This window comes from Melozone crissalis, unplaced genomic scaffold, assembly GCF_028551555.1.
Source record: "Melozone crissalis strain CALT ecotype California unplaced genomic scaffold, PUWL_Pcris_2 ptg000017l_1, whole genome shotgun sequence".
In the NCBI taxonomy this organism is placed as follows: Eukaryota; Metazoa; Chordata; class Aves; order Passeriformes; family Passerellidae; genus Melozone; species Melozone crissalis.
In genome coordinates, this window is record NW_026535795.1 from 14,377,082 (window position 1) to 14,404,162 (window position 27,081).

The 27,081-nt window shown below is 56.5% G+C and overlaps 1 protein-coding gene across 1 annotated transcript; it reads right to left on the reverse strand.

Annotated features, from left to right (window-relative positions):
• Positions 1-11,206: 11,206 nt before the first annotated feature.
• On the reverse strand, positions 11,207-26,697 carry LOC128936114 (sacsin-like). Its single transcript, XM_054274835.1, has 7 exons — positions 26,657-26,697; positions 24,662-24,749; positions 24,383-24,485; positions 23,979-24,125; positions 22,303-23,629; positions 21,965-22,053; positions 11,207-21,480 (listed from the first exon to the last, which is right to left on the reverse strand). Exons 1-7 carry the CDS (start codon positions 26,677-26,679, stop codon positions 11,444-11,446), a joined length of 11,814 nt encoding a protein of 3,937 aa, XP_054130810.1. The 5' UTR covers positions 26,680-26,697; the 3' UTR covers positions 11,207-11,443.
• Positions 26,698-27,081: the final 384 nt, after the last annotated feature.

Here is a 27,081-nt window from a genome sequence, read left to right on the forward strand (position 1 = left end):
TACCTGGATATGTAAGATGGGGGAGGAAATGTGCTGACCAAACCTCCCTGCTTTGGAGCCTGGTTAGAGAGAAGGAAATTGTTCCTCTCCCCTAATGTCTTCATTGCAAGACATTGTTAGGTTTCTATTCACATTCCCATCTCAAAAAGAAGGTAGGGCATGGAGGCAGGGGCTCGCTGTTCTTTCAGGGACAAAAGCAGAGTAGGCACAATATGGGCTGGGACTGCAGGGGGAACGAACAGCCAAGTTGTTGAGACAAACCTCATCAGGCAGAGCAGTGTTTCCCTGAGGTTGTGCAAGTCCTAAGAGTTGCTAAAATGTGATACCGTGTAATGATGATTTGCATACTTTCCTTCTAGGCTGATCCTGTCTCTGGAGGAGAAGAACCAGTGCCTCAGAATGCTGGAAGAACAGAACCTGACACTGAAAAATCGTGTGTCTGGCTTATTTTCTGCTCTTAAGCAGGCAGAGCTGCTCCGTTCTCAGCAGAGAAGAGAAATGCAGCAGGTCAAAAACCAGGTAAGCTGTGCAGTGGCATCCTCTTCTCCAGGGACACACAACAGCGCCTTTGCCTTGGAGGCCCCAACCTCTTTCCCCTCCCAGCAGCATCCACAGCTGCCGTGTTCTGCCCGGGGCTGCTGCTGCACCCTGAGCCTGAGGCTGGATCTGGTGTCAGCTGCAGAAGTTTTCCCCCATCCTCTCCCAGGTCCCAGCAGGAAATGTGGGAGGAGAAGCAGCAGCAGACTCCTCTGGAGCTTCTCTGTCCCTCTATTAGCAGTGTTGTCCCAGACAGAGTTGGTGCCTGTACCGGGCTCTGAGCAATGTGGGGACACAGAGGTGGCTGTGGCAGGCTGGGCAGGGCACTTCCAGCACAGCCAGTTCAGCCGCTGTTCAGAGCTGCAGCCCCAGGATGCCCATTGCCTCCCTTTCCCTGCTTTCTCTCCATTTGTCTCCATTGCAATCCGTGCTTCTGTGCCTTCTGGGTTTGGCATGATTTTGCCTGAAATAATTTCTCCTTTGTTGCTCTCCCTGTGGCCCACTCTGCTGCCTCAGGAGCAGCCCTGTCCCTGAGGCTCTGTGCATCCATCTTCCAGGTGCAGGCCACGCTGCTGGCAGAGCTAGAGAAGAGAGAGCACCAGGCAAGTCAAGAGAAGCAGCTGCTGGAAACTGAGGTGTCTGAGCTGCGTGAGAGGCTCCAGAGATCTGAGGAAAGAGCAGAGACCATGGCCACACAGTGCAAGGCCGTGGTGCTGGAGCTGAGGAAGACACAGGCTCAGAGGAACAATCTCAGAGCCCACAGTCAGGAGCTGCAGAAACAGATGGAGGATTATGAGCAAGGTACAGCTTCTCCTCTCCCAGCCGCTGCCCCATCTTGTCTCACCAGCAGGGATCTCTGATGCCATGCAGAGGAAAAGGGCACTGGCCTGAAATGGCAGAGAGGGAAAAACAGCCAGCAGGAGATTTCTCCATCCAAGTGCCAGTGAAAGCTTTCTCTTGAGAAAGATGCTGTGGCTGGCAGTGCCATCTGGCTGTGCTAGGGCTGATCCCGTACACAGCTGGTGCCTCTCAGTTGCCGTGTCTGTGCTAAGGAGCTGTAGCTGGATGCCTCAGCTCCATTCCCCCAAACTCCAGGCCCTGACAGAGTCTCCAGGCTCTTGGCCTCCCTGGAGCAGGGCTGCACAGGCATCCCCTCTCCTTTGTCTCTCTTGAATTGCTCACTCTGCACAAGGCCAAGACCAAACACACTTTCCTATCTGTCAGAACCTTGCCCATTTCATTCCTGCCTTTTTCTCTGCCTGGAATTTTCCTTCATTTCTGTCAGCTTTGGAGCCTTTGGAGCTTAGGGCCTGGCAAACACAGGCAGGTAGAGAAGACAGTGCTGTTGTCTCTTCATGATGCACATCAGTTTGCCTTTGCTTTACTTCTCTCCTTCTACTTCTCCTTCCTCTTTCCTTCTGCAGAGTGGGTGCAGGCAGAAGCCAAGCACATCTCTCACCAAATTGCCCTGGAGAAAGAGGCCACTGAAAGGCAGGAAGAGGCTGTGGCTCTCCATCAGGAGGTGGCATCTCTGAAGAGGAAATTGGAAAAGCTGGAGAAGGAAAGATGTGCTGGTGAGATTGGCAGATGCCACAAAGTGCCATTTCCTAGCTATGGTTGGGCCTTGTGTTCATAGTTCTAAAGAGCACCTTTTCTCAGTTTAACTTTTGTAATTGCATTCTTCTGAATAAGGAGGAGAAGATGTTGTAGTCATGGCAAAGCCAGTTAATGCTGAGGCTGCTGATTTTCCTCCATGCTGGGCTTCTGTGCCCTAGAACCTTTAGTTCTCAATGTCCTCACTGTCCCTGCAATTGACATTGCATGGTTTAGGGAATTCCTGGTGTCCAATCTCATGTTCAGATTTCTAAATATCTGGATCTGGAAGAGGGGGGAGAGTCCCAAGTTTGCTGTTAATAGAAAGGTGTTTGGCCTTGGCCATCGGAGAGCAGCCAGTGGGGAGAGAGGAGAGGAAAGGCAAGTGCTGATCCCCAGCAGGACGTGTGCCTGCAAGGGGAGAACTCGTCCTGAGTGGCAGCAGAGAATGACAGACTGATGTGGCCATTGCTGCTGCCAGAGAGGGCAGTAGGGCTCTGGGGGATGGAGCCATGGAAACTCTACACAGGAGAGGTGGGAAACCACTGCTGTCAGCCCAAGGGCAGGGAATGAAAGGCTGGGGCTGTTTGCTCTTCCCTTCCTCCCTGATGGAGAGCACATCCTCGTGGCACTGCCTGAATCCTGCTTAGCGTGCACTTGCAATCCTGGCTGCAGTTCTGGCAGCTCCTGCCCAAAGGAGCACTGGAGTGGAGCTGCAGGAGGCCAGGGAAGGGCAGAAGGGAAGCTGGGACGGGCTGAGTGAGCTGGGAAAGATGCAGCATCCAGGGGGCCCCAGCAAAGCTCTGCAGCATCCCGAGGGGCAGAGAGAGAGGGGCAGCCTGTGCCTGCCCCTGCAGCAGGAGTCCAGATCTGGTATGAAAAGCAAAGGGAGAGAGGGAATGAGTGACCCTTTTTCTCCCTGTTTTGGCAGCATGAACGGGAATTGTACCAGCAGCAGATGAGAGATCTGGAAAAGAAGAATGAAATGCATTCACTCAACATGCCAAGTCAGCAGGAAAGATTTCAACACTTGGATAATGAAAAGGAAACCATGCAGGAATATTTGGAGCATAGTGCTGCTGCTTTGAATGAAAGAGGGAGCACTCTGAGTGCTGCACTGACCAAGTTTAAAATTGCCAAAGGGGCTCTGCAGAAACACTTGGCCTTCCTGAAGGGAAAGACTTCTATCCAGGCAGGCACTGGCATTGACCTTCAGTCCACTCCAGTGTCCCTGACTTATTCCAGAGATGTTTCCCATGAAGAGGTGGGTCTCTATCCCTGTCAGTCCAGGCCTGCTTGGGTAAAGCAGCCTGGGCTGCAGCAGGCAACCTTGTCTGTGTGCCTGGCTCCAGCCAGAGGCCACTGACTGCCAGATTGTTTCCTGGCACACCCAGAATGACTGATCCAGCTCTGGAGCTTGCTGTTCAAACATCTCCAGGCTAAAGCTGGGCATGGGGAGTTGCTTCTCCTGTGCCCACAAAAGGGGAGGCGACATCTGGCGTTTTGGATTGGTGTGGGAAGGAATGGAGTAGGTGAGCCGAGTGATGAACTAAACCCAGCTGAGTATTGTACCGAGAGGGCTGAACAGCAGCTGCACTGCTGGTGCTTTGAGGATGCTTCCGGAAATGGAGAATTCTGAGGGACAGCTTCTGTGATGTTTGAAATATGGGCATTATCTCCTCTCTAAACACTCAGCAGGCTGTTGCAGCACAAGAGGAGCAGCTGTTATGTGGCTCAAGGACCAGCCTGGAATCTAAGAAACCGCTTGCATCAGCAGAGAAGGAGAAGAGAGAGAGGCCTGAATTATCCACTGTGCACAGGAGAAGTGGTGAGCAGGTAAATTGGGCTTTGACTGCCTCTGCACAGCCTCAGGCTCCTCTGCAACTTAGCACCTTAGGCCAGGCAGTGCTTTGGAGACCTCTGCTTGTTCCCTTGCCTCTCCCTGTCCCTGCTGTGGCCCAGCCCTTTGTTTGTTCTCTCTCTTGTGGCAGCCCATGGCTTTCACAAGGGCTTTCACTGCGCTGCCTCCCTCCCTGGCCCCGTGTCCCTGCACACACACACTGGCCTCTCTTGCACAGCCTCCAGCGAGAGCTTTTTGCCCCCAGTGTGGTCTGGTGCAGTTCAGGGTCTCAGAGCAGGGATCTCCTTCCTTGATGTCCAGAGGTGCTTTTGCTCCATGTTTGCTGACAGCTTTCTGTGACCCTCTCTCCCATCCAATGTGCAGGTGGACCCTGAAAGGAGAAGAATCAGAACTTTTAGGAGAGTGTTCCCTCCAGACTACTATACCTTGCCTGTCCATGATTCTACCGATGGAAATTGGTTGACTTGTGAAATAGAAGAGTCCTCCAGTAGCTCAGAGGAGCAGCAGCCTCTGTGTTGAGGCACAGCCTGTGGAGAAAGGGGTCAGTGGCCTAAATGTGTGGTCTGGAAATCAGGGCTGGGTTCCTAAATCCCTTTGGGAGTCTCTGTAATAGACCTGTGGTGGCTGAGGGATGTACGTGGGAAGGGTTTGGCAGCCTTGAGCTGGACTTGTTGATGCTCTGAGCTCTGTTGTGTGTGGGAGCCTGTTCCTTTCCCCTTGCCCAAGGGCAGAGTGTTGGTGAGGGCTGGAGTTGGAGGCTGTGTGTGCCCAGAGAGCCGGTACCGTGGGGCTGCAGGTGCTCCTGCCAGCGTGGGCTTGTCTGAGCGGGGCCTTGTGCCTCTTTCAGGTGTCCCCGCTGCAGTCACAGCTGGCCCAAGAGCGACAGCACCACCTGGAGAGCTGTGCAGGGAGCAGGCAGGAGACACAAGGTGCAGAAGGGACCTCCTTGCTTCCTGAACGTCTCAGAGAGGAGCCAGGCTGCAGCTGGATATAGTTTTAGACTTAGTCAGTAGTTTATGTTTATAGGATAGTATAGGTGTAATTGAACCTTTATACAACTGTGTTCCATAGGATTAAGGATATATTTATAGGAAAATAAAGAGTTTATTATGATCATGAATAAAGTAAACTATCTTTGTCAGGGCTATTTACTCCACAGTGCAGAGACTTATATCTTCCAGTATAGTGCATTATGTCTGAAGCAACATTGAAGCAATTCCAGTCCAGCCAGCAAAAGCCAAGTCTTAATTAAAGATTGTTGCTACTCACCCAAACCAATGACCACGAGCAAACATTTCTCTCAGGCTCAAGGCGTGACCTTGAGGAGCATCCTCACTCCAGGGAGGAATCTGCAGAAGGGAGACATGTGCCATGAAGCACTTTGGTGAAGGCAGGAGAAAGCTGCCATGTGTGGAGCTTTTTCATTTGTCCTTAGGAAGCTGCAGCCTGTTTGTTCTCAGAGTGACAGAATCTCAGGCTGGGGGAGGCTGGAGGCACCTCTGGAGGTCACCTTGCCCAGCCCCTGCTCCATCAGGGCCAGCCAGAGCCGGCTGCCCAGGATGTGTCCAGGTGGCTTTTGAGTCTCTGCAGGGATGGAGACTCCCCCAGCTCCCCGGGCACCTGCGGCAGTGCTCGGCCACCCTCCCAGTGCAGCAGCGTCTCCTGAGCTCGGAGGGCCCCTCCTGTGGGTCACTCTGTGCCCGAGGCCCCCGGGCTGTCCCTGGCCCTGTCCCCTCTGCAGCCTCCCCCTGGCTTTTCATGCCCAGGCATGAGATGCCCTGAGCCTGCTCTGCTCCAGGCTGGGCAGTGCCAGCTCTCTCAGCCTCTCCTCATGGCAGAGACGCTGCAGTCCCTCCATCAGCTTCATGGCCCTGTGCTGGACTCTGTCCAGTCTGTCCCTGTGTCACGTCCTGGGCAGCCCCGCTCTGGGCCCAGCACTCCAGGGCTGCCTCACTGCTGTGGAGCAGAGGGAAAGGATCCCCTCCCTCTGCCAGCTGTGACACAGCTCCCAGTGCAGCCCAGGACGCTGTTCTGCATTGCTGCAGGAGCACATTGCTGCCCCATGGGCATCCTGGTGTCCAGCAGAACCCTGCCAAACTTCACGTTTCCAACTGGGTGGCCCCCAGCAGTCACCGCTGCCTGTGGCTGTTCCTTGCCAAGGACAGGACTCAGCACTTGTCATTGAACTGTCCCCCTTGTTGAACTGTCCCTCTGCATGGCAGCACTTCTCTCTGGCAGATCAGCCACTGCTCCTGGTGTGTGGGAGGGCACAGCCTGGCCCCCTCACCCAGTTCAGTAACAAAGGTGTCAGGAAGGACTGGGCTCAGCCTTGTCCTCCGGGGTGCACTCTGGGGACCCTGGGGGGCATCCCCTGGCTTAGGGAGACACAACAAGCATCCCTCAAAAAGCTGTTTAGACCCTATTGGCTCCTTCCCCTGTCCCTATGCCTGTTCCTATGTCCCTGAGCCACTCCCTCCCTATTCCCTGACTGGCCCTCATTTTTGTACTGCCTCCAGACCAGGTTCACCCCATGGCCCTCGGGAGGGAGAAACCTCGAGTCTCCCATGAGTGTCCCTGGGGACTCGGAATATCTCCCCGCAAGGCTGAATTAAACATCTCTGGAGACGATGCAAAGGCTCTTTTTGCTTCCTTACCCTGGACTTTACTAGCAGCTCTTCAGGCTGCAACAGTCCACCACTGGACTCTGTGCCACTGATCACCAGGGTTCCAAAAAGGTAGATCCTGTGCAAGATGTCTTTGCTTGTATGTACTTATTCAGAAAGAATTGGCAGGATTTACAACAGTAATTTCTGCTCCATATCTTATGTGGGAAAAAATGGAATGATCCATGCTCCTTCACTGGTGGTGGGTAAAGTGGTCCAGGTGGCAGTGGATGTCACCTGCACAGGAACTGTGCCAGACTGGTGTGACATACTGTGGGAAGGAGCACTCTGAGGGAGGTAAAAGCTGGGCTGTAGAGATCATTCCAAGACTATTCTGCAAGCCATAGAAGGCCGTGTTTTGTGAAGATCAGGAACAATTCCTAGGCAAGGGCTGAAGCTGCATACATCTGTGAGTTCCTTTACCTCCTAGGTCAATTTCTCCATTAATGATGACAGATCAAAGTTGAAACTTGCCCAGTGTTTAATTCATTCGTCTCTCTATGACCTTTGATAGGAGGGAGGAATTCCTGATCCTGAAAATACTCAAGAACTGGCTGAGGATGAGAAGGTCAAGGGTTGAGGGCATAATTTAAAATAACTTAGCAAGGTGAAAAGCAGAATCACAACCCTGGGTGACAGGAGATCAAATGAACCGGAAACTTCTGATCAACCTCAGCTCAGAAAAGAGGAATGTGGAAGAAAAAAATGTGGAAGAAGAATCAAGCTATCCAGGAGGAGTGTACAGACATTCCTGTGGAAGCACTTATGGAAGCACTTACACAGGAAGCCTGCCCTGCATCATGCAAACAAGAATGGTGAGAAATGGGGAAGAAAGCTGATTACACATGATCTGAAAACTGTAAAGGTCCTGTTTGTCAAGCCTGTAAACCTTGAGAGAAGAATTACAAGCTGTCAAAACGATGGATTTATTACAGGCCTGCAACTGCTTTTGAGCAAACTGCTGAACACTTATTCACACTGAAATGTATAAATAATGTCCTAACTTTGCAATAAAGCAGATTCACTTGCTTCTAGCTTGTGTCTCTCACATTCCTATGCCACAGCAGTAGAGGAGGGGGAGAACAGTTAGGGAGCTCTTGAGCCAGGCATACACCAGGTCTAGACTGGAGGAAGCTACAGCAGCTGTCCATTGTCTTCAGAGGAGGCTGGCCAGTGGAGATGGTTCCTGAGAACTTCAGAGAGCACTACGCCAGTTTTAAAGATGGGCACAGAGGGTCTGAAGAACTACAGGCTAATCATCTGCTTTGGAATCCCTGGGAAAGTGATGGAGCAAATCCTCCTGGACACCCTTTCAAGCAAGTGAGAGAGAAGGGCATTGGGAACAGCCAGCAGAGATTTACCAGGGGCACGTGGTGCCTGGCCAACCTGATTGACTCTGCAAATAATGGCAGACCAGGGATGGTGTTGCTGGACATTGTAAAACATTCAACAGCCACACAGTTTCCTTACAGCCGGACTAGTGAGATACATACCAAGTGAATGGCTGAGGGAAAATCTCCCAAACCAGCATGCTCAGTGCTGCTGGATCAGGTGTATGAAGTGGCCAGGCTATGGTGACAGCACTCATTTCAGATCATCCCTGGATCTAGTATTACTCTTGATTAATGACTAATATTTATATGCCGAGGATGTCTCCTCTAAGTGAAGAAACTTTACAACAGGGATTTATTCCACCATGATCATACGTATCACAAGGTAGTTCCTAGCTCATACACAAACATTACTTTTCCTAGAACTACTTTACCCACCTCTGTCCCTTGCTGGAACTCCTTTTATGGTCTTGGAGGGTCGTCTAAAGGGGTCTCTGGTGGTCATATTCACTGTGAGTCCCCAAATTTGGAAGTGCCCTTGCCTTGAACTTCTCTTAGGGCACACACTCTTGTTTCTTGTTACATAACTTTGCCAAAAACCTCACTTAGGTGCTTTATAATCTGTTTTTCCACTGCTTCCAGCTCTGTTCAACATCCTATGTGTCTACTTTTACATTCTTTTATCTAATTTTCTAGTTAGTCTTTAAGCTGTATTTTGCAACCAAAACTTTCTCTTTTCCATGTTCTCTGTCACAGTGAGTGGTAGCAATGCATCTTCCTGGTGGCTGAAGCCCCCCCCCACCCCTTGTCTATGGTCCCTGAGGCTGGCAGACATGCCACACACTGATGTCATGTCCAGCCTCAGCTCAGCTCACATCCCTTGCCCAAACAGGGGAGAAACACAGGCAGGAGAGGCAGAAGCCATGTGCCTGGGCTGCTCTGCCTTGAAGGCACAAAAACCTCCACGTTCTACTGGTCAAGGGTCAGGGCACCTGACATTGAGCCTTCAGCACTGAGTGATGGCATCCCACTTCTGCAGCCTTGGCCCAATCAGATGACCAGGTCTCCTCAGGAGCTGCCCTTTGGCCTGGTCAGGGACCACCCAATGGACATGATGCCATGGCAGCTTGGCAGCCCCTGGATTTGTCATCACCATGGTGATGTTTCACCTCAGCACAGAATCCCAGACTGGTTTGGGCTGGAGGGACCTCAAAGGTCATCCTATTCCACCCCCTGCCATGAGCAGGGACACCTGCCACCAGACCAGGCTGCTCCAAGTCCCCTCCAACCTGGCCTCAGACACTTGTAAGGATGGGGCAGCTACAGCTGCTCTGGCCAACCTGTGCCAGAATCTTACCATCCCCACAGGGAAGAGTTTTTTCTAACCCTGCCCTCTGCCATTTGAAAGCCATTCCCCTTGTCCTGGCATTCCAGGCCCTTGTCCAAGGTCACCCCTCGTCCAAGGTCACCCCTCAGCTCTCTTAGAGCCTCTTTAGGCATTGGAAATGTCTCTAAGCTCTTTAGGCATTGGAAATGTCTCCCTGAAGCCTTCTCTTCTCCAGGCTGAACAGCCCCAGCTCTCCCAGCCCGGCTCAGAGCAGAGGGGCTCCAGCCCTCGGAGCATCTCTTTGGCCTCTCTGGACTCACTCCACATCCTTCTGATGGTGGACCCGAGGGCTGGAGACAGCTCTGCATGTGGGGTCTCACCTGAGCAGGGCAGAGGTGCAGAATCCCCCTTGTCCCCTGCTGCCCACGCTGTGGTGCCAGCCCAGGACATGGGGTTTTCTTGTAACAGCACAAGAGGCTGAGGCACACTGAAATTTATGTCCACTAACATGCCCAAGTCCTCCTCAGGGCTGCTTTTAACCCCTGCTCTGCCCAGCCCGAGTCTGTGCTTGGGATTGCCCTGACCCAGGGCCAGGCCGTGTACCTGGCCTCATACAGCAGAGTCACACTGGGACTTTGGTGGTGATCTCTGGGCCTATGGCAATGACTCCAGCTCGTTGACATTTGAGCTCCTCTTGTTGCTTCCCCTACCTCATGCTTTTCTTGAGACCCTCATGCTCCCCTTGGTACTACCTCATCATCCTTGTCACAGGTTTGCATGGCCAGGTCTGGGTGGCAGGGGCCTGCAGGGTGACCCTCTATGAGGAGACACCAGAAGCTGCCCCCATGTTGGGCAGAGCCAGCTCCAGAGGGCTCCAGGATGGACCTGCCACTGGCTAAGGCTGAGCCAACCAGTGATGCCAGGAGGGCCTCTGTGATTAGATACTAAAAAAGGGGTAAACACTGCTGTGCAACAGCAGCTAGCAGGGAGGAAGGAGATGATGTGAGAGCAACAGCCCTGCAGGCACCAAGGCTGAGGAAGGAGAAGATGCTGGAGCAGATTCCCCTGCAGCCCGTGGTGCAGCCCATAGGGACGATTTTGACCCATGGCCCATGTAGGTGAGTAGAGGAACAGATCCCCACTGCACCCCATGTAAGGACGCCACAGCACAGCAGGTGGGGATGCCCTGAAGGGAGCTGCAGCCTGGGAGGAGCCCACGCTCGAGCGGGCTCCTTGGCAGGGGCTGTGCTCTGTGGAGAGGAGTCCATGCAGGAGCTGGCAGAACACGGGAGCAGTCTGTTCCTGAAGGACTGTACCCCATGGAAAGGGACCTTGCTGGAGCAGTTCTTAGAGAACTGCAGCCCGTGGGAAGGACCCACATTGGAAAAGTTGGTGCAGGACTGTCTCCCATGGAGAGGGGAATCTGTGAGGAGAAAGGAGCAGCAGAGACAAGTGTTATGAGCTGACAGCAATCCACATTCCCCATCTTGCGCACTGCTCAAGGGGAGGAGGTAAAAGAGTTGGGAGTGAAGCTGAGTCTGGGAAGAAAGGAGGGTAGGGGGAGGTGTTTTAAGGTTTATTCTTATTTCTCATTTTTCTACTCTGTTTAATTGGTTATAAAATAAATTAATTTCCCCAAGGTGAGTCTGTTTTGACTGTGACAGTAATTGGTCAGTGATCTCCCTGACCCATGGGATTTTTATCACATTTTCTTCTCCTTTTCAGTCAAAGAGGGGAAGTAATGGAGTGGCTCAGTGGGCACCTGGCTAGACAAAACTGACCCACCACAGCTCTCCAAATGCCTTCATCACCACCTCCACCTTCAACACCCATTTCCCATGACTTCTTCATGTCCCTGACTCCACTGTCAGTGAAGGATATCTACCAGCACTGCAACATTTATTTTGCACTTTATTTACTGCACACTCAAGACATGCCAATGGCTCAGGCTACTCTGTGATGTCCAGTGGTCTAGGCCTTCATCTGCCACCAAAACTCCCCTACCAGGGCTGGACAGTCTGGAATTGCCTGTGGCAAGTCCACGGTGAGTCCACAACAGGTCCATGGTGGGTCTCTGATGGGCGCCTGGTGGTCCTTTGCCCCAGGTGCCATGCCCCTTGGTAGGGACCTCTCACTTTCTGCCCACATAGTTCTTCAGTGTCACCAGCACTTTCTGTGCCCGCTTCAGGACCTCTTCCTCATCCACACTGGGGAAGGCCTCACTGGGGATCATGGGAAAGGGATGGTAACTCGGGTACTGCGTGGCTTTGCTGTCCACACCGCAGTCACACAACCACTGCACATCCAGGACGAGGCCCCTCAGCTCCGGCTCCTCGGCCTCCAGGCTTCGGGCCATGCCCATTAGCCCCCTATGGCCCGCAAAGGCTACCCCACGGCAAAGCACGGCCGCCACCAGCGCCTTCTCCAGGGCCTGGTGCACTTTGAAGAGCACCCAGTTGGGGCAGCTGTGCAAGATGTCATTGTTGGCGGCCTGCAGGTCACTCGTGGCCTGACACAGCCAACGCAGGGCCTCAGGGATGGACGGAGTCAGGACCATGAGCTCCTCACTGCTCAGCAAGGAGCCACTGCCTCCCTGCCCGTGGTGCCAGGGCATGCTCACAGGTTTGTATTGGCCCCACACCTTTGGCCCCCTGACACCATGCAGAGGCCTCATTGCCAGGCTGGGATCCTTCCATGGCCCCTCTTCTGCCACAGCTTCAGCCTCCTCCTGCAGCCTCTTCTCTGGCTCTGGTGCAGCCTCCACGAGTGCCACATTGTTCTCCTCCAGAACCAAGGCAATGTCCTGCGGCTCCTCGCAGACCAGCATTTCACGCAGCACGGACAAAGCGTGTGTCTCCAGCTGCCCACCCAGGATGTTATTGATCTCCTGCACCAGCGTCTCCACCACCCTCAGCTGCTGCCGGTTCAGCACCATCTCTGCGTGCTGGATGTAGAAGAGCCGCTGGGCACCACCAGACAGGCACACGTGGATAACCTGCGACTGGGAGCTGCCCTCCACCTTTGCCCCGCTGTGCACCAACACAGTGCGGATGTTCTTGCAGCACTGCACTTTCACCTGCTCCACTGCAAAGCCACCATCCCCCTCCATTCCCATCATAGCCTTGGGGGTCTGCCACTGCACCAGGGACTCCAGCCCCAGCCTAAACCACGGGGATACCAACAGGGTCTGCAGACGCCTCTGCGCAGGACACTGAGAGCCGTGCTGACATGGCTGTGGACCACCCTCCTCCAGCTGCTTCTCTGTCACCTCTGAAAGCACCCGTGGCTGCAGGTGTGGTGGCAGCCTTTGCAGCAGCCACCTGGCATTACACCCAGACACTGGCAGAGCAGCCATGAACACAAAGGTCTTCTCCAGGGCCCGAGCAGTCTCTGAGGGCACACAGTCGTTGAAGCAGAGTTTGTGGGACAGCTCCAGGCAGTCAGCAGTGCTCAGCAGGTACAGCTCAGCCACAGCAGAGCAATCAGGGGGCTCTGGTTTCTCCCGCAGCAGCTGGAAGAAATGCTGTGTGGCCACCAGGACCGTCTTCTTCTGGCTACTGGAAAGGGTCCCACTGCCATGGCTCTCCTGGTAGATTTGGGCCAGGACACGGCTGTAGTGAGTTAGTGTGGGGACCAGGACAACGCCAAGGTGTTGCAGGAGATCTCTAAAGACAACAATTTGGGGGTGAGGCATGAGGAGGTAGGGGTAAAAGTCAGCCTCGTCTGGGAGTGCTGCCACCACCTGCCATGGCCTGGCCATGTCACATGACTTGGCCAGCACCACGGGCAGCTCAGCGAGGTGCTCTGCATCCACCTCCTCCAGATGGTCCTGCAGGAAGCTGTACATACTATGGAGCACCTTGGCCCGTGTGCTTAGCTGTCCTTGTGTCGAGCAAGCTGCCCTGCACACATGTTCCAGGTTGGCCACCACCAGGGCAGTGGGTATCTCTACAAGGACTCCCATGGCCTTCAGGGATGTCTTCTCAAGTTCAAGGGATTTTTGCAGGATGGTGACTGATGTCCACAGGAGTTCAGCCACATTGTTGCAGTAGGAAACGCTGCCTTTCAGAGCCACGGCCTTAGTGCAGTCTGCAAAAGGAGGGTGAAGGTTCATTAAGTCTGCGGGGATATCCAGTGGAGGCAGGAATTGGATTGAGGCAATTTTCCTCAGGAAACCCTCTGACTCAGGATTTTTCAACAGGATTGCAAGTTGCTCGACCATCTCCTGCTGTCGCTCCAGCAGTTCTGCAGCATGGCATGTAGCCTGAGTGGCTTCACGCTCTATCTCCTCAGCCAGTGCCACAAAATCCTCTACAGAGAGGCTGGTGCGGACACCTGCCTCCAGTAGGAACTGCACAATTTCTTTCTGGTTCAAACGTAGCTCCTTAAAGAAAGATTCAGGCACAAAGCGGTTTTGGAGCCGCAGGATGTGGAAGGAGGGCATGTCAAGGTAGAAGTAGGAGGCCAGGCGCAGTGTTCCGTGGGCATCTGGTATAAAGGCCACTTTTTGAAAAGCTGCCACAATGGCCTTCACACTCTCAACATCATAGGAAGGTTTCAGGACAAAGAACAATCGTACAGCTTCCATGAGGTTTTGCTGTGTGAGCTGGGACAGCTGGGGAAGTACCACAGTCATGAAGAGCTTTTGGTCATCTGTGACCTCCCACTTCAAACGCTCGGCCAGCCATTTGTGGGACAGGCTTAGTGTGAGAAGCACCATGTCTTTATCCAAGTCATACAGGGCTTGGGCATTCAAGGGCACCTGTTTGCGGAGTAACAGCACCTTGCGGTAGGGAGCCACAGCTACATAGCCCCCCCCAGACTTCTGGAAGAGAGGCAGGCGCTGGAGCTGCTCCAGTGCACGTGAATCCAGCTTTTCCTTTCCCTGCCTGACAAACCTTAGCAGGGCTGACACATCCTCCTCCTCTAAATCCCCCCAGCACAGATCAGCTCTTGTGTCTGCCAGATGGGCCACTATAGCCCCGGGATCTCTGACCTGCAGTGCCTCTGGCTTCAGGAAATCGTAGGCAAAACTCCCGGGCAGCAGGGACTTCTGGAGCACAGGGATGCCCATTTTATGCAGCACTTTTCCCACTTCAGAGTAACACTCATAAAGAACCTTGGAGAGGGAGGATAGTGGCAGTAGGTGCTTTGAGTCTTTCTTATTCCCCTGAACAGGCAGCACTGCCATATTCTGGAGATGATTCATGAATGACTTCATGGCCGCATCTGAGGTATCGGAGCGGATCACCTTCTCAAAGAAGGTCCACAGCCCCCCGAGCCACTTTTCCCCCTCTTTGGTCCACTTCCACTGACCCAACACCTCCTGGATGAGTGGTATGGCCTGTGGGAGGTCAAGTTCCTTCACAAAGCAAGGTGGGATCCATGCAGGAACACACTTTTGGGCAAAACGGTGGCTGTGCTTGGGGAAGAGGTCAGCAAAGGAGTTCTTGAAGACAGGGTGGTGGCTACTGCAAGCATGCAGAAGACCATCTTCTGTGGCCAGCAAGGGCAGGCCTTCCAGGATTGCCTTGTCCCCATCCTTGTGAGTACCTTGGGAGTGGCTGTTCCGTCCTGTTAAGTATTGCAGCAGGTAGGTGCAGCTCTTTGGGGTCCTCAGGGGTGTGTCAGCCAGCTTGCAGGGCACAGGCAGAGCCAAGGCCTTGAGGAAGCACCGGAGAGAGGCTGGCCCTAAGACAACAGTGTTCACTTGGGCTTCAATGAACTCCTCGCGGATCTGCTGCAGGTGGGGGAATGCGGGAACCAGTTTCATGTTCAGTTGCTCCAGCACTTTCTGGATTTCTGGCTCAGGCATCTCCTTGAGAAAGTATGGCTCTGTTAGCATGTCCCCTCCACCTGGAGAGGCCCAGGTTATTGTCACCCCGTCAGATGACTCCCTGTACACAGGCACAAGGGGCAGGCGTTCATGACTGAGGTACTTGTAGACCTCTCTCACCATGTCCTGGAACATAGGTAACACACTTTTCGTAACAGGGAAAAACTGGAGGAAGTGGGAGTCCAGGTGCTGACAGCAGAGTTCCAGGGACTGGCACTCTGGCTTCAGGGCTTTCCACTGCCTGGTGAGAAAGTAACAGTATAGTGGAACCACCAAGCGCCGGAGCAAGAAGCCATTCCAGGTTGCCCCTGTGCCGCCTTTGTCCCAGTGGAGACTGCACCTGGCTGCATCCACAGAGAAGTTGGCATTGATGTGCAAAGGCAGCCCAGTGACTAAGGGCAGTGGGAGGGTGCAGAAGGCTCTGCCCTTGACCCGGTTCAGAGGCTCCAGGCGGGCAGCCACAGCCCCATAGGGCAGCCATTTAAGCTCTGGAGACTCCTCAGCCCCATCCTCCACCCCAATTTGGGAGATCACCCGCCACAAACTTGTGGTCTTGGTCCTGCTATTTTTGACTTTCATGGTATAGGAGAGAGGGGTGGGGCTGTTCCCATCCATGGCTTGGCTTAATCTTGCTTGAAAATCCCGTCTCAACTTTGCATCATCCTCTGTGAGCTCCGTGGTTACCTGCAGTTTCTCCACCAACTCTTTCCCATCTGGGGGGATCTCAGAGAAGATGATGGTGTGGACGTGCCGGAGGAAGAGCACCAAGTCCTCACCTTCCTTAGCCAGTGTTTCTTCCATGTTCTTGAGGTCTTGGTCTCGCACGACAATGTCAGACACCCTGGACTTGGCAGCCTCATCTGCAGTGCGGAGCGGCAGCCGGAAAAGGACGCCCTGTTTCAAGTTGAAGAAGGATGGTAGGAAGGTGTCATAAATGTCTGGAAAATTCTTCTTGAAGTCAGTGTTGACAGCAAACATGCTACCAGGCTTCTCAGTTGTGGCTGTGGGCACATAGAAGAGATGGGGATCAGAGACACACAGGGTACTGTCTCCGGTCAGGAAGGCTGGGCAGTCAGTAAAGTGGTAGACAGTGTTGAAGCCAAGGCCATATTTGCCTGTGACATCCTGACGGTCTTGCTTGCTGCCGACCCCCAGATGCTGAATGCCTTTAATGTCCTGCTCCTGGAAGGGACGATCATTGTAGATGCAGAGGGCAGGGCCCTGCAGCGTCTTCCATTCCTCACTAAAGGTGGCCTTTGCTGGGTGCTGCCGGCGGTCCCACACAAAGTGCAAAAGCCCCGCACCAGCATCATCCGCGTTCTGGAGCACCTCCTTCACCAGATCAGGAGTGGGATACTCCTTCAAGATGTTCTTCAGTCGCGTTGGCAAATCTTCATGGGGACCAAATGGCTGTGCCCAGAGGCTCAGGTGATCAATGTTGACTACACACCTCTCCAGTGCTCGGTGGCGTGTGGTGGTCACCCCACAGTGCAGGGCTGTCTCTCGGGACAGCTGTTTATGGCACAGCAGGACATCTCTGTCCAACGGCATCCATGGTGCATCATTGAAGTAGAGCTTGTCCCGTGGGTGCAAAATGCCCTCCTCATCAGGCAGAAAGAGTTGCTGGGTCTGGCAGGCATCAGGCTGGTTGCCATCTTCCATCAAGCCACAAGACACAAGCCGCAGGGCCAGATTCAGCTCCGCAGCAGGCAGTGGCTTTCCAGCATGTGTCTCTGCCAGGGTGCAGAGCACTCGGGCATAATCATCCCAGGCGAATGTGTGGCGCAGCCCCACACACTCCCAGAGCTCTCTGTAGGACTTGTACTGGTCTTGAAGTTGATGAAGGTATGGGACAGCCTCAAATGACAGTGTCTCAGCCACAGCTGTGACTGGCACAAAACGGGAGCCCACCAAGATGAAGGGCTCCCCTGGGGCCACTGCAGATGCCACCTCATCCCGGCTGGAGGAATGTTCCTGGAGCAGCATGTTCAGGTGCTTGTAGCAGCAGTTGGTGTTGTTCTGCAGGGTCTCCAAAGGGAGAGTATTAGAGAAACGACGGAGTGCTCGCAGCTGCTCAAGGACCTGAGCTGATGGTACCTGCCGGTCCAGTCCCAAGAAGGACGCTACCTCCTTGGAGAGGCTGAAGTTTTCCCCCAGCATTTTAGAAGCCAAGATAGGCTGGATGAGTCCCACTAGTGGCTCATGGAGGTGATGGTAGAGCTGGGCAGCTGGCAGCAGCACAGGGTCACCGGTGTGCTGTGCAGCAGGGAGGAAGGGCACACTCTGGAAAGCGGCCTGCAGGGTGTCGTTTGTTCCCTTCTTCACTGCATCCCGAAGTAACTCAAGGATGCAGGCAGCCCTCTGGCAGCCCTGGGCATGATTCTTGGTCCAGACTAGCTGCACAGTCTTTGCCCTCTCCAGCAGCTCTGGCAGAGCCACGGTGTTCTTCACCATGCCCAGTCTCTCTAGCTGGTTTAGTCTCTCCAGGAAGGCATTCCCAGTGGGGAAGCGCCCATCCTCAGGGTTGTATAAAGGGGCAGCACGGCCTCTGGGATGCACCAGGTAATTGATGAACTGCAGGTGGCCATGAGGGGTGACAGGGATGCAGGGCACTGTCCGCAGCACTTTGTCCACATCCTCATGAGACATATCCAGCGCATGGAGCACCAGCAGGTTCCGGTCAACATCAGGGAGATTTTCCAAGTTGGGAAGCACAAGCTCACAGAGAAAGTGGCTCCAGTCATAGGTTCCAGCATCCAGCGCCTTCCCAAGGCCCTCCTGCACCTTCCCAGGCAAGGCCACAGCCAACAGGGGACGGGGCACGGTGATGGCAAAGACTCGCTGTGCCACAGTTCCCAGCTCAGGGTGTCTCTCCACAGCCTGGTGCAGGAAGCGGGCGTCCTGCAGTGAGCACCAGGAGTGGCCATCGGAAAAGAGCCTTGGGCCACTCCTGGCTGCCACAGCCTGGTAGAAACCAGTCACAGCCTCTGTAAAGGGGTAATGGGCAGTGCTAATGTCTGGCCAGAAGAGATGATACTCATAGTTCTTTAACTCGCCTGCCTCGTGCATGGCACGGAGATGGTCCAGTGCCCGGAGCCAGGCCAGTGGCACGGCATTGTGGAGCAGCACCCGGTTCCACTTGCCCCGCTCCGCCGTGCCCCACAGCCCCTTGCGATTTGAGAGGATGCTGAAGGCCCCATGCAGGTGGATTGGCAGCCCTGACATGATTGGCATGGGAAGGTGGCAGAAAACTTGCCCCTTCTCAGCGTCCAGACGTGGCACCCACTTGCCATCTTCAGTAGGGGCAAGGGGAAAGGCCACTCCAGCCATGGGAAGGGGAGGATGGAGTCCTGCCTGTGTGTTCTGGTGAAACAGTTCCAACAACTCCCCATCACCCCGACACACCAAAACCAGGTAGTGCCACGTGGTCCTGGATTTCTCCTCACAGGCTGAGAGCTGCTCGATGGCTGCCCAACTTGGGGGATCCCCAGGGGCCCCCAAGTCTCGGATCTCCTTTCTCTGCAACGTGACCAGAGGCATGGTATCCTCTGCAGAAGTGGCTGTGTCTGGCAGCATCTCCAGAGACAGCTCCCTCACTTTCTTCAGGAAGAGCAGCAGGAGCCGGTTAGAGCCAAGGAAAGCAGTTCCAAGGGACTGGATGCGCTCTGTACCAAAGGCCTCAGAGCAAATCTGTGATGTCACAGCTTCCTCTTCAGTGCGAAAGGGCAAGCGGAAAAGGCTCCCTGGAAAGGGTCCTGGCTCAGGCAGGCAGCACCCAAAGATACCGTGGTAGGGCTGGAACTGCTCAGCAAACACACGGAGGATGCGTGGTCGGCTGGAGAAGTCCAGGCGGATGCCAGGGGAGCCGGCCCTGGGGATGTGCTTGCCCAGATGGGTGCCATTGGGATCAAAGATGAGCAGTGTCTCCCCACTCAGCACTGCTGGCACATCCGTGACACGGTACACAGAGCTGAAGCCCAGCCCAAAGCGCCCGATCCGGCCTGCCTGGCCCTCCTTTGTGGCAGCCCCAATCCGGGTGATGTTCTGGAGGTCATCCTCTGTGAACAGGGCATCGTTGTAGGCCCAGAGGGCTGGGCCGTGGCAGGCAGCCATGCCTGGGTCTAGCAGCCCAGAGGAGGCCTTTCTGCGGCACCGCAGGTCCAGGAGGAAGCGGCACACGGTAGCGCTGGCATCCTCTGCGTTCTGGACCATCTCTGTGAAGAGGTCGCCCTCCTCGCCGTACTCCTGGAGGATGTTGCGGAGGCGTCGGGTGATGGGCTCTGAGGGGCCACAGGCTGTGAACGGCTCTGGGCCCAGCACCCGCGTACTGAGACGCTCCGTGCCCAGGAACATGGCTGTGCTGGAAGGCACTGCCTCGTGCACCACCTCTTGAACATCCTCCTCTTCCTCCAGCTCCATGTCCAGGTACACGGCAGAGGCAGCTGGACGGAGGGCAAAGCCTGAGCCCTGAGGGATCCTCACAGGAACCGGCACAGTGCCCTCACCGTGGTGGCCTCGCCTCTGCAGCCACTCCAGGACAGCTACAACCACCTGCAACTCTGCGGCAGTGCCCGCTCTGGAGCTGCGCCTGTCTATGTCCTGCCCCAGGGCGCGCAGGGCTGACACTGCCCTCTCCTCACTCACCCCATCTGCCACTCCCCAAGCCCTGAAGAGGCAGCCGTAGGACAGGAAGTCAGGGGGCACCCGGGGCACCAGCATCCCCAGCTCCAGCTTCTCAGGATAGCCCAGCACAGCATCACGTGGCACGACAAGCCCAGACCCAGTCCACACAACAGCACTATCCGGGGCAGTCCCAAAGGCCTTCAGGTTTTCCTGCATGTGCCAGTAGATGGGCTGGAGAGCAGGACCCACCTCATCCATGTTCCTGCGCCCTGCCAGCTTTCTCAGCTGCTCCCACACTCTCTCCGGCGGTGGGGTCTGGCTCAGCCCCAGCTTCCTCTCTGCCTCTGGCACAAAGGCGTCAGTCAGGGGCATGGCAAGCCCCACCAGGGATTGGTACTGCATGGACCTCAGCTCCTTAGGGGGCAGGAAGGGCTGCCCAGGCTCTCCTGTGCACTTGGAGCGAGGCACCCAGGGCAGGGCCTGAAGCTGCCCGAGCTCTGCAGCACTGAAGCCATGCAGTGCCTTGGGGTGGTTGCAGACAGTGATCAGTGCCTCAGCCCTGTCCAGAGCTGCCGTGCCACCCTGACTGACTTTTGCTGCAGCTGCTAGGATGTCTGAGGGCAGCATGCACCCCTCACCGTGCCGCAAGCCCACGGCCCTCAAGGCACGGAGGACAGATGGATTGTGGAAGGCAGCAGGAGGAAAGCGCTCGGGTCCCAGCAGCGCCTGCAAGGTGCTGTCACAGGGGTCATAGAGGTCTTGTGGGCATGCGGGGCCGTCAGGGGTCTCCAGGAAGGCCAGCGTGCTGCAGGCCTGCTGGAGCGAGGGGCTCTGTGCAAAGACAGTGTCCCCGTGCTGCAGCACCCAGAGCAGCAGAGCCTGCGTCTCAGCTGCTCGCCCCGCATACGCCCCTTGGGCCACGGCTCTGACAGCCTTCAGCATCACACAGGCTGCACTGATGAGGGGCCTCTGCAGCCTCCCGAGTAGCCGCCGGTCAACTTCATCCCGGCACCGCAACACAGCCTCCGGCAGCACCACACCTTGGGGCAGCTCCAGCTCTGGCTCCAGCGCCGGGGTGGCAGCGGCTGGCACCAGCTCCGTGGGCTGTGGGGTGGCCAAGCAGGGCAGTGGCAGAAAGAGGGGCAGAGCAGCCAGAGTGGCCATGTCCTGCTTTGTCAGGGATGGGACATCTGACAGGTAGTGCCGGAGGGTGACCACATCTGCATCAGGCAGCGAGGCCATGCGGGAGGCCACTGCGGCAGCCCCCTGCCTGCCCAGGGCCCGCAGGGCATTGAGGGGGGATGGAGGCAGGACATAGCGGGGCAGCGAGCGGTGCCACGTGCTTGGTGGCACCACAGGGCAACCCAGGATCTCCAGCACAGAGGCCACATCAAGTGGCAGGAGCTGGCCCTCCCATGCCTGGAAGATAAGACTGGACTCGGGTATCAGTGGAGCCAGACGGACCGTAGGGGCATCCAGTGAGGACAGGGCTATGAGAGGAAGCCCCTCCAGAGGGCCCAGGTCTTCCATGCGGTGGGCCAGGAATTGCCACAGGGCTGGGAACCAGGAGGCTGGGGGCTGGGGGAGGCCTTGGGCTGGGCACCACGTCACTGGGGTTGAAGACTGGGATGTCCAGGTGGGGGGCAGAGCCAAGCGCAGGGTCTGTACAGTCACGGCTGGATCCAGCAGAACCAGGTTGGAGAAGAGACCTGTGTACAAGAGGCAGAGGCTGCACTAGAAACACATGGGACCTGGGACCTGGCAGGGGGACACAGGATGGGGGAGAAAGAACCTGCAGCGGATGGGTGGCCCCCATATGGAATTTGGGAGGACCTGGGCTCTGGAGGGATGGTGGATACCCTCAACAGGACCACAGAGAACCCAGAAACCTCAGGGTGGGTGGGGATATAAGAAAGATATGGGAGGTAAAAAGGTGTTAGGGGGACCAGCACTGGGGAGCACAGAGGTCTTCAGAGGAGGAACACAGTGAGACTCAGCACCTGAGGGAGCACAAAGGGGACAGGGGAATGTGGGAAGAACAGCAAGGACATGGATCCCCAGAGAGACAGGGACGTACAGGGAGATACTGGGGCTGCAGAGGAACCCCAAGGTGTACAAGGCTGCCTGGGCGTGTTGGGGCTTAGGGGGGGCAAGCAGGGACCTAAAGGTGATCCAGGGACCCCCATCTCTTACCCTTCTTGGCAATGCCTCGCAGGAGGCTGTCCAAGCCTGGCTCCAGGTCTGAGGGCAGGAAGGACCCAGCCAAGCCAGGCAGGAGCTCCCTGTGGTGACAAACAGAGGTGCTGGGGGACCAGAGGGGTAATGGGGAGCAGTTTTCTGGACACCTGCCTTAGCTCCCACTTGGTGACACTAGAGAAGGAGGGTAGTGAGGAGCCCAAATATCCAGGGCCAAATATCCAGGTTTGGCCATGCCCCCCCTTCCCAATTCAAGAGCGAGAGCTGTGACTGTGGGCAGCTGGCAGTCCTGCCTACTCTGCAAGGAACGGAGCCGCCGGGGGCCGCGGGCTCACCTGGGGCAGTCGGGTGTGTCCACGTAGACAATGGCCGACGCAGTTCCGAAGGCCACGAAGGTTCCGTCGGCGCGGGGCAGGAGGGGGAGGCCGCGGAGCTCAGCATGGCACCCATCCCCGGCCACGTAGCGCAGCAGGGAGAGGCGGCCGGCAGCCGGGAGCGCTGCGGCCCCGTGGCGCCGCAGCACCTCCCGCACGTGTCCCGCCGTGGCCTCCCGCAGACCCTTCGGCATCCCCAAAGCCAGCGCCCTCCACACGTGGGGAGGGACCTCGGCCACCGGCTCCCCGGCTGCCACCAGCAAGGCCTGCACCGCCCGCCGTGCGGCCTCATCGCCCGCGGCCGCCGGCAGCAGCACAGCCTCGAGGGCCCGCAGCCGCCCCTGCCCCCCGGCCGGCAGCAGGACGGGGGCGGCCGCCAGCTCCCGGCACACGCGGCTCACCAGGCTGTGCATCCGGCCGCAGCTCGGCGTGCGCTCGGGGTCCGGCCACAGGCTGTAGGCATCTGCACCGGGCAGGGCCACGGCCACGGCGGCCAAGGGGCTGTAGACCCGGGGCAGGAGGTCGAGCAGTAGCAGAGCATTCCAGCGGGCATCTTCCTCACCCTCCTCGCCCTCCTGGGGCCAGCGCAGGTGGCGGCGATCATCGGAGAGGGCAAAGGGGGCGCTGGCATGGACGGGCAGCCCCGTGGCCGTCTCGTCAGTGGCTGGCAGTGGCAGGAAGCAGCAGAGCCGCCCTTGGCAGGCCCCGCAGAGGGGGTGTGCCAGGCTCAGCTCAGGGCAGCACCCCAGCTGTGTGCCCAGAGCCACGGCTGGCCCCTCAGTGGCCCTGCCTGTGGCCACCAGCCACTCGCTCCCAGCACCCACCTCATCCCAGCGCAGGGCCACCAGGCACCACTCCAGACTCAGCCCCTCAGCCCCTGATGGCACCGGGACAGGGAGAGGCTGAGGGGATGCCTCAAGTGTTCCCACGAGTGTCTGGACCCCATCAGGGGCCACACGGTGCAGGGCCACGCGGCGGACATGGCGGAGGAAGAGGAGGGCAAGAGGGGCCTCTGTGAGGAAGGTCTGGATGAGGTTGCAGATGCGCTCAGGATCGGAGACCCCTGCAGCAATTTCTGAGGGTTGCCGGCGAAGGGGGAAGCGGAAGAGGGTGCCCTGGGCTGAGGCACGGTGTTGTCCTACAGCTTCCAGCCCAGCCCAGAAGGGCTCGAAAAGGCCAGGAAGGTCCTGGGCCTCAGAGATGTCCCAGCGCTTGCCACCACCAGGCAGCACCTGGCATTCGGGGTCCAGCACCCCCAGGTACGGGGGGCTCAGCACACCTGGCAGGTCTGGAGACATGGAAACCATGAGGCCACAGAGATGACATGGACACCACTGCCTTCCCAGATCATCCCAACTCATCAATGCCCACACAATGGCCTCAAGTTTATCCCCATGGTGCCTCCCATGATCCAAAGCTTAATCCCAATTCACCAGTCCTCCCTCTGTTTGTCCCCCTAGCTCTGCTCTCCATTTCCAGCCAGCCTCCCAATGCTCCAGGTTTCCTCACTTTGGACACAGCCCTCCGTTTTGCACACCCCGAGTGCTCCCAGTTCTCCCCAGCACTTGTATTTCAGTGCCTCCAGTAAAACCTACACGCCCAGCTCAGTCCCAGTTTAGGCTCTCAGTGCCACTCACCGGTGAGGTGGTAGACAGAGATGAAGCCCAAGCCGAAGCGCCCCACGCTGTGGGGATCCTCCCGCTTGTGTGACACCCCTGGGCGTTGAATCCCTGTCCAGTCCCGGGCCGACATCACGGCGTTGTTGTAGGCCAAGAGAGCTGGGCCTGGCGGTCAGCACCATGCAAGGGTTAGGGGCAATTGGGACAAGGAGTGGGAATTGTCATTCACACTCACTGTCCCCACAAGCTCCAGTCCCACAAAACCCCCCTCAGCAGCACTGAGTCCTCCCAGTACCCTCAGTGCCCCCACCACATCCCAGAACCCCTCACCAGTTCCAGTTCCCCCAGTCCCTCCCAGCACCAGCCAGTGCCACCCCAAGGCTTCATCCAGTTTTTCTCCCAGTGCCCACAGTGCCTCTCACCCTGGGTGCCCTCCAGTCCCCCTCCGGTGATGTCAAACTCCCGCTCGTCAGACACAAACACGACCTCGGTAGCGCCGGCATCGTCCGCGTTCTGCACCAGCTCCTGGAATTACAGATCAGTGCTCGGTCACCTGGGCCCTCCAGGCCCTGAGAAGAGCATTGAACCCCTCTCCCAGCTGGGCACCAAGGTCCTGGGGCTGGACAGGGACCAGCCCCACTGCCTGCAGTGCCTGCCCTGCTGGGCAGGAGATCCCAGATGGGGTTCCCTGGGGGTCTGACCTTGAGGATCTGCCCTCCATCTGGGTACTTCTGCAGGATGCTGTGCAGGTAGTCAAGGAAGGTGGGTGCCCGCTGGCAGAAGGTGCCCCTGTAAGGCACAGAGAGGGAGAGAAGGTGTGGGGGAGGCTCTGTAACCAGGACACCCACATCCTCCTTGGATCCCAGAGGATGTGCCTCTGCTTGGAAAGGGTCAAGGATCCCATCTCCTTCCAGGATCCACTGAAACAATCACCTTCAAGGACAACAACTAGACTTCCCCAAACCCTTATCTCTTCCTGGGATGTCCCAGAGCACTGTTTTTGGCTGGGATAGAGAATTTTCTTCCCAGAAGTGTGTACAGGGCTATGTTCAGGATTTAGCATAACAGTGTCAGTTGCACACAGATGTTTGAGTTGGAGCCCAGTCAAGGACTTTTCAGTGTTCCATGCTCTGCCAGCAAGCGGAGGCACAGCCAGGAGACCCGACCCCGACTGGCCAGAGGGATATTCCGGACCCCAGAACCTCCTGCCCAGTACAGAAACTGGGAGGAGGTTGGCCAGGAGTCACCAATCTCTGCTGTGGGATGGGTGGGGCATTGGTCAGTGGGGCATGAGCAACTATTGGGCATTGCTGGTTTCTCTTGGGTTTTATTCCATTCTCTCTCCTTTTCATTACTATTAGTAGCAGCAGTAACATCAATATATTTAGTTTTGTATCAATTATTGAACTGTTCTTGTGTCAGTTCAGAGGTTTTACCTTTTCTTTTTGATTCTCCCCCACTGGGAACAGTGAGTGGCTTTATGAGATGAGCTCTGGGCTAAACTGTCCTGAGGGTTTGGGTAACCAGAGAGTATTGGGAAGGGAAGGGGAAGGGGAAGGACAGGGGGAAGGGAAAAGGAAAGGAAAGGCTGAGCTGGGAGATTTGTCTCATGGCTTGGCTCTCGCAGAAAAGCCTAAAGGTGTAATTATTGGCAGTTCCCACTGGATGGCTCCCAAAGCCCAGCGGGGACGGCAATGCCGGGCACAGCCGGCAGCTCTGATCCAGCCGTCCTCTACAGCCCCGTGTTATCAACCACAACAGAGTGATAACCTTAGCCCAGAGCCAGGGAGGATGAACATTTCCATGGGACCACACACACCAGGAAGGGTTTTATAAAATGCACCTGTGAGCGCACGGGCAGGAACCACGAGAGCAAACTGTGACCCACAGCTATTAAATAAATATGACTTACAACTGTGTTTTAACACACTCTGCTCAGATCTCAACTCTTTGTGACCCAAAGAGAGGACTGTTGTGGTTTAACCCCAGCCAGGAACTCAGTCCCACACAGCCACTCGCTGCTCTGGTGAGATGGAGGAGCAAATCCAGAAAAGGTAAAACCCATGAGTGGAGATAAGAACAGTTAAAAAACTGAAACAAGACTAAATAAATTGATATTACTGCTGCTATTACTATTAAGAATAGTAATGGGAAGGAGAGAGAACAGAATAAAACGCAATAGAAACCAGCAGTGCCCAGTAGCTGCTCATCACCCACTGACCAATGCCCAGCCCGTTCCCCAGTAGCAATCGCTGGCTCCCAACCCCCTCCCAGTTTCTGTACTGGGCAGGAGGTTCCGGGGTCCGGAATATCCCCCTGGCCAGTTGGGGTCGGGTCTCCTGGCCATGCTCCCCTTGCTGGCAGAGCATGGAACACTGAAAAGTCCTTGCCTTGGAGTGAGCTCAACAGGGCTCTGATTCAGCATGTTACCAGCATTGTTCTCACTTTGAATACCAAAAACAGCGCTGGAGCAGCTTCTGGGAGAAAATTCTCTCTCTCAGTCAAAACCAAGACATCCAGCAGCCCCTGAAAATGCCTCCCTGTGAGCCCCGACCGCTGCAGTCCCCACCTCCCCCAGTCACCCTTCAGTTCTCCCCAGCACCCCCCGAGCCCCTGCCCCTCCAACAGCCCCCCGTGACCCCCAGAGCGCTCCAGCCATGCCCTGTGTGCCCCCACAAACCCCCAGACCCACTCACGCCTTTGGCTGCTTGAGGGCCATGGTGGGCACTGCGGGGCACCCCTGCCCACTCCTGGAGATGGAGATGCTGCTGCTGCTGCTGGTGCCGTCGCCCGGTGTCCCTGCCCGGTGTCCCTGCCCGGTGTCCCTCCCCGGTGTCACTGCCCGGTTCCGCCGCTGCCCGGTGTCCCTGCCCGGTGTCCCTCCCCGGTGTCACTGCCCGGTTCCGCCGCTGCCCGGTGTCACTGCCCGGTGCCGCTGCCCGGTGTCACTGCCCGGTGTCACTGCCCGGTGTCCCTCCCCGGTGTCCCTGCCCGGTGCCGCCGCTGCCCCTTGTCACTGCCCGGAGCTCCGGTCCGCCCCCTTCTCCGCCTCCCTGGTCCCGCCTCCCGGACCGAGAGTTTCGTTTCCCCGCTGCAGACGCGCATTCGGGGAAATGTGCTT

What these genes read in the sequence shown, in the direction of transcription:
- LOC128936114 (XM_054274835.1), bottom strand. Translation starts at nt 26,679, where the DNA reads ATGGCCCTCAAGCAGCCAAAGGC. An exon ending in GCCCTCAAGCAGCCAAAGGC is followed by an intron (nt 24,750 to 26,656) that starts GTGAGTGGGTCT and finishes TGTGCCTTACAG; the next exon opens with GGGCACCTTCTGCCAGCGGG. An exon ending in GCGAGGCATTGCCAAGAAGG is followed by an intron (nt 21,481 to 21,964) that starts GTAAGAGATGGG and finishes TCTTGTACACAG; the next exon opens with GTCTCTTCTCCAACCTGGTT.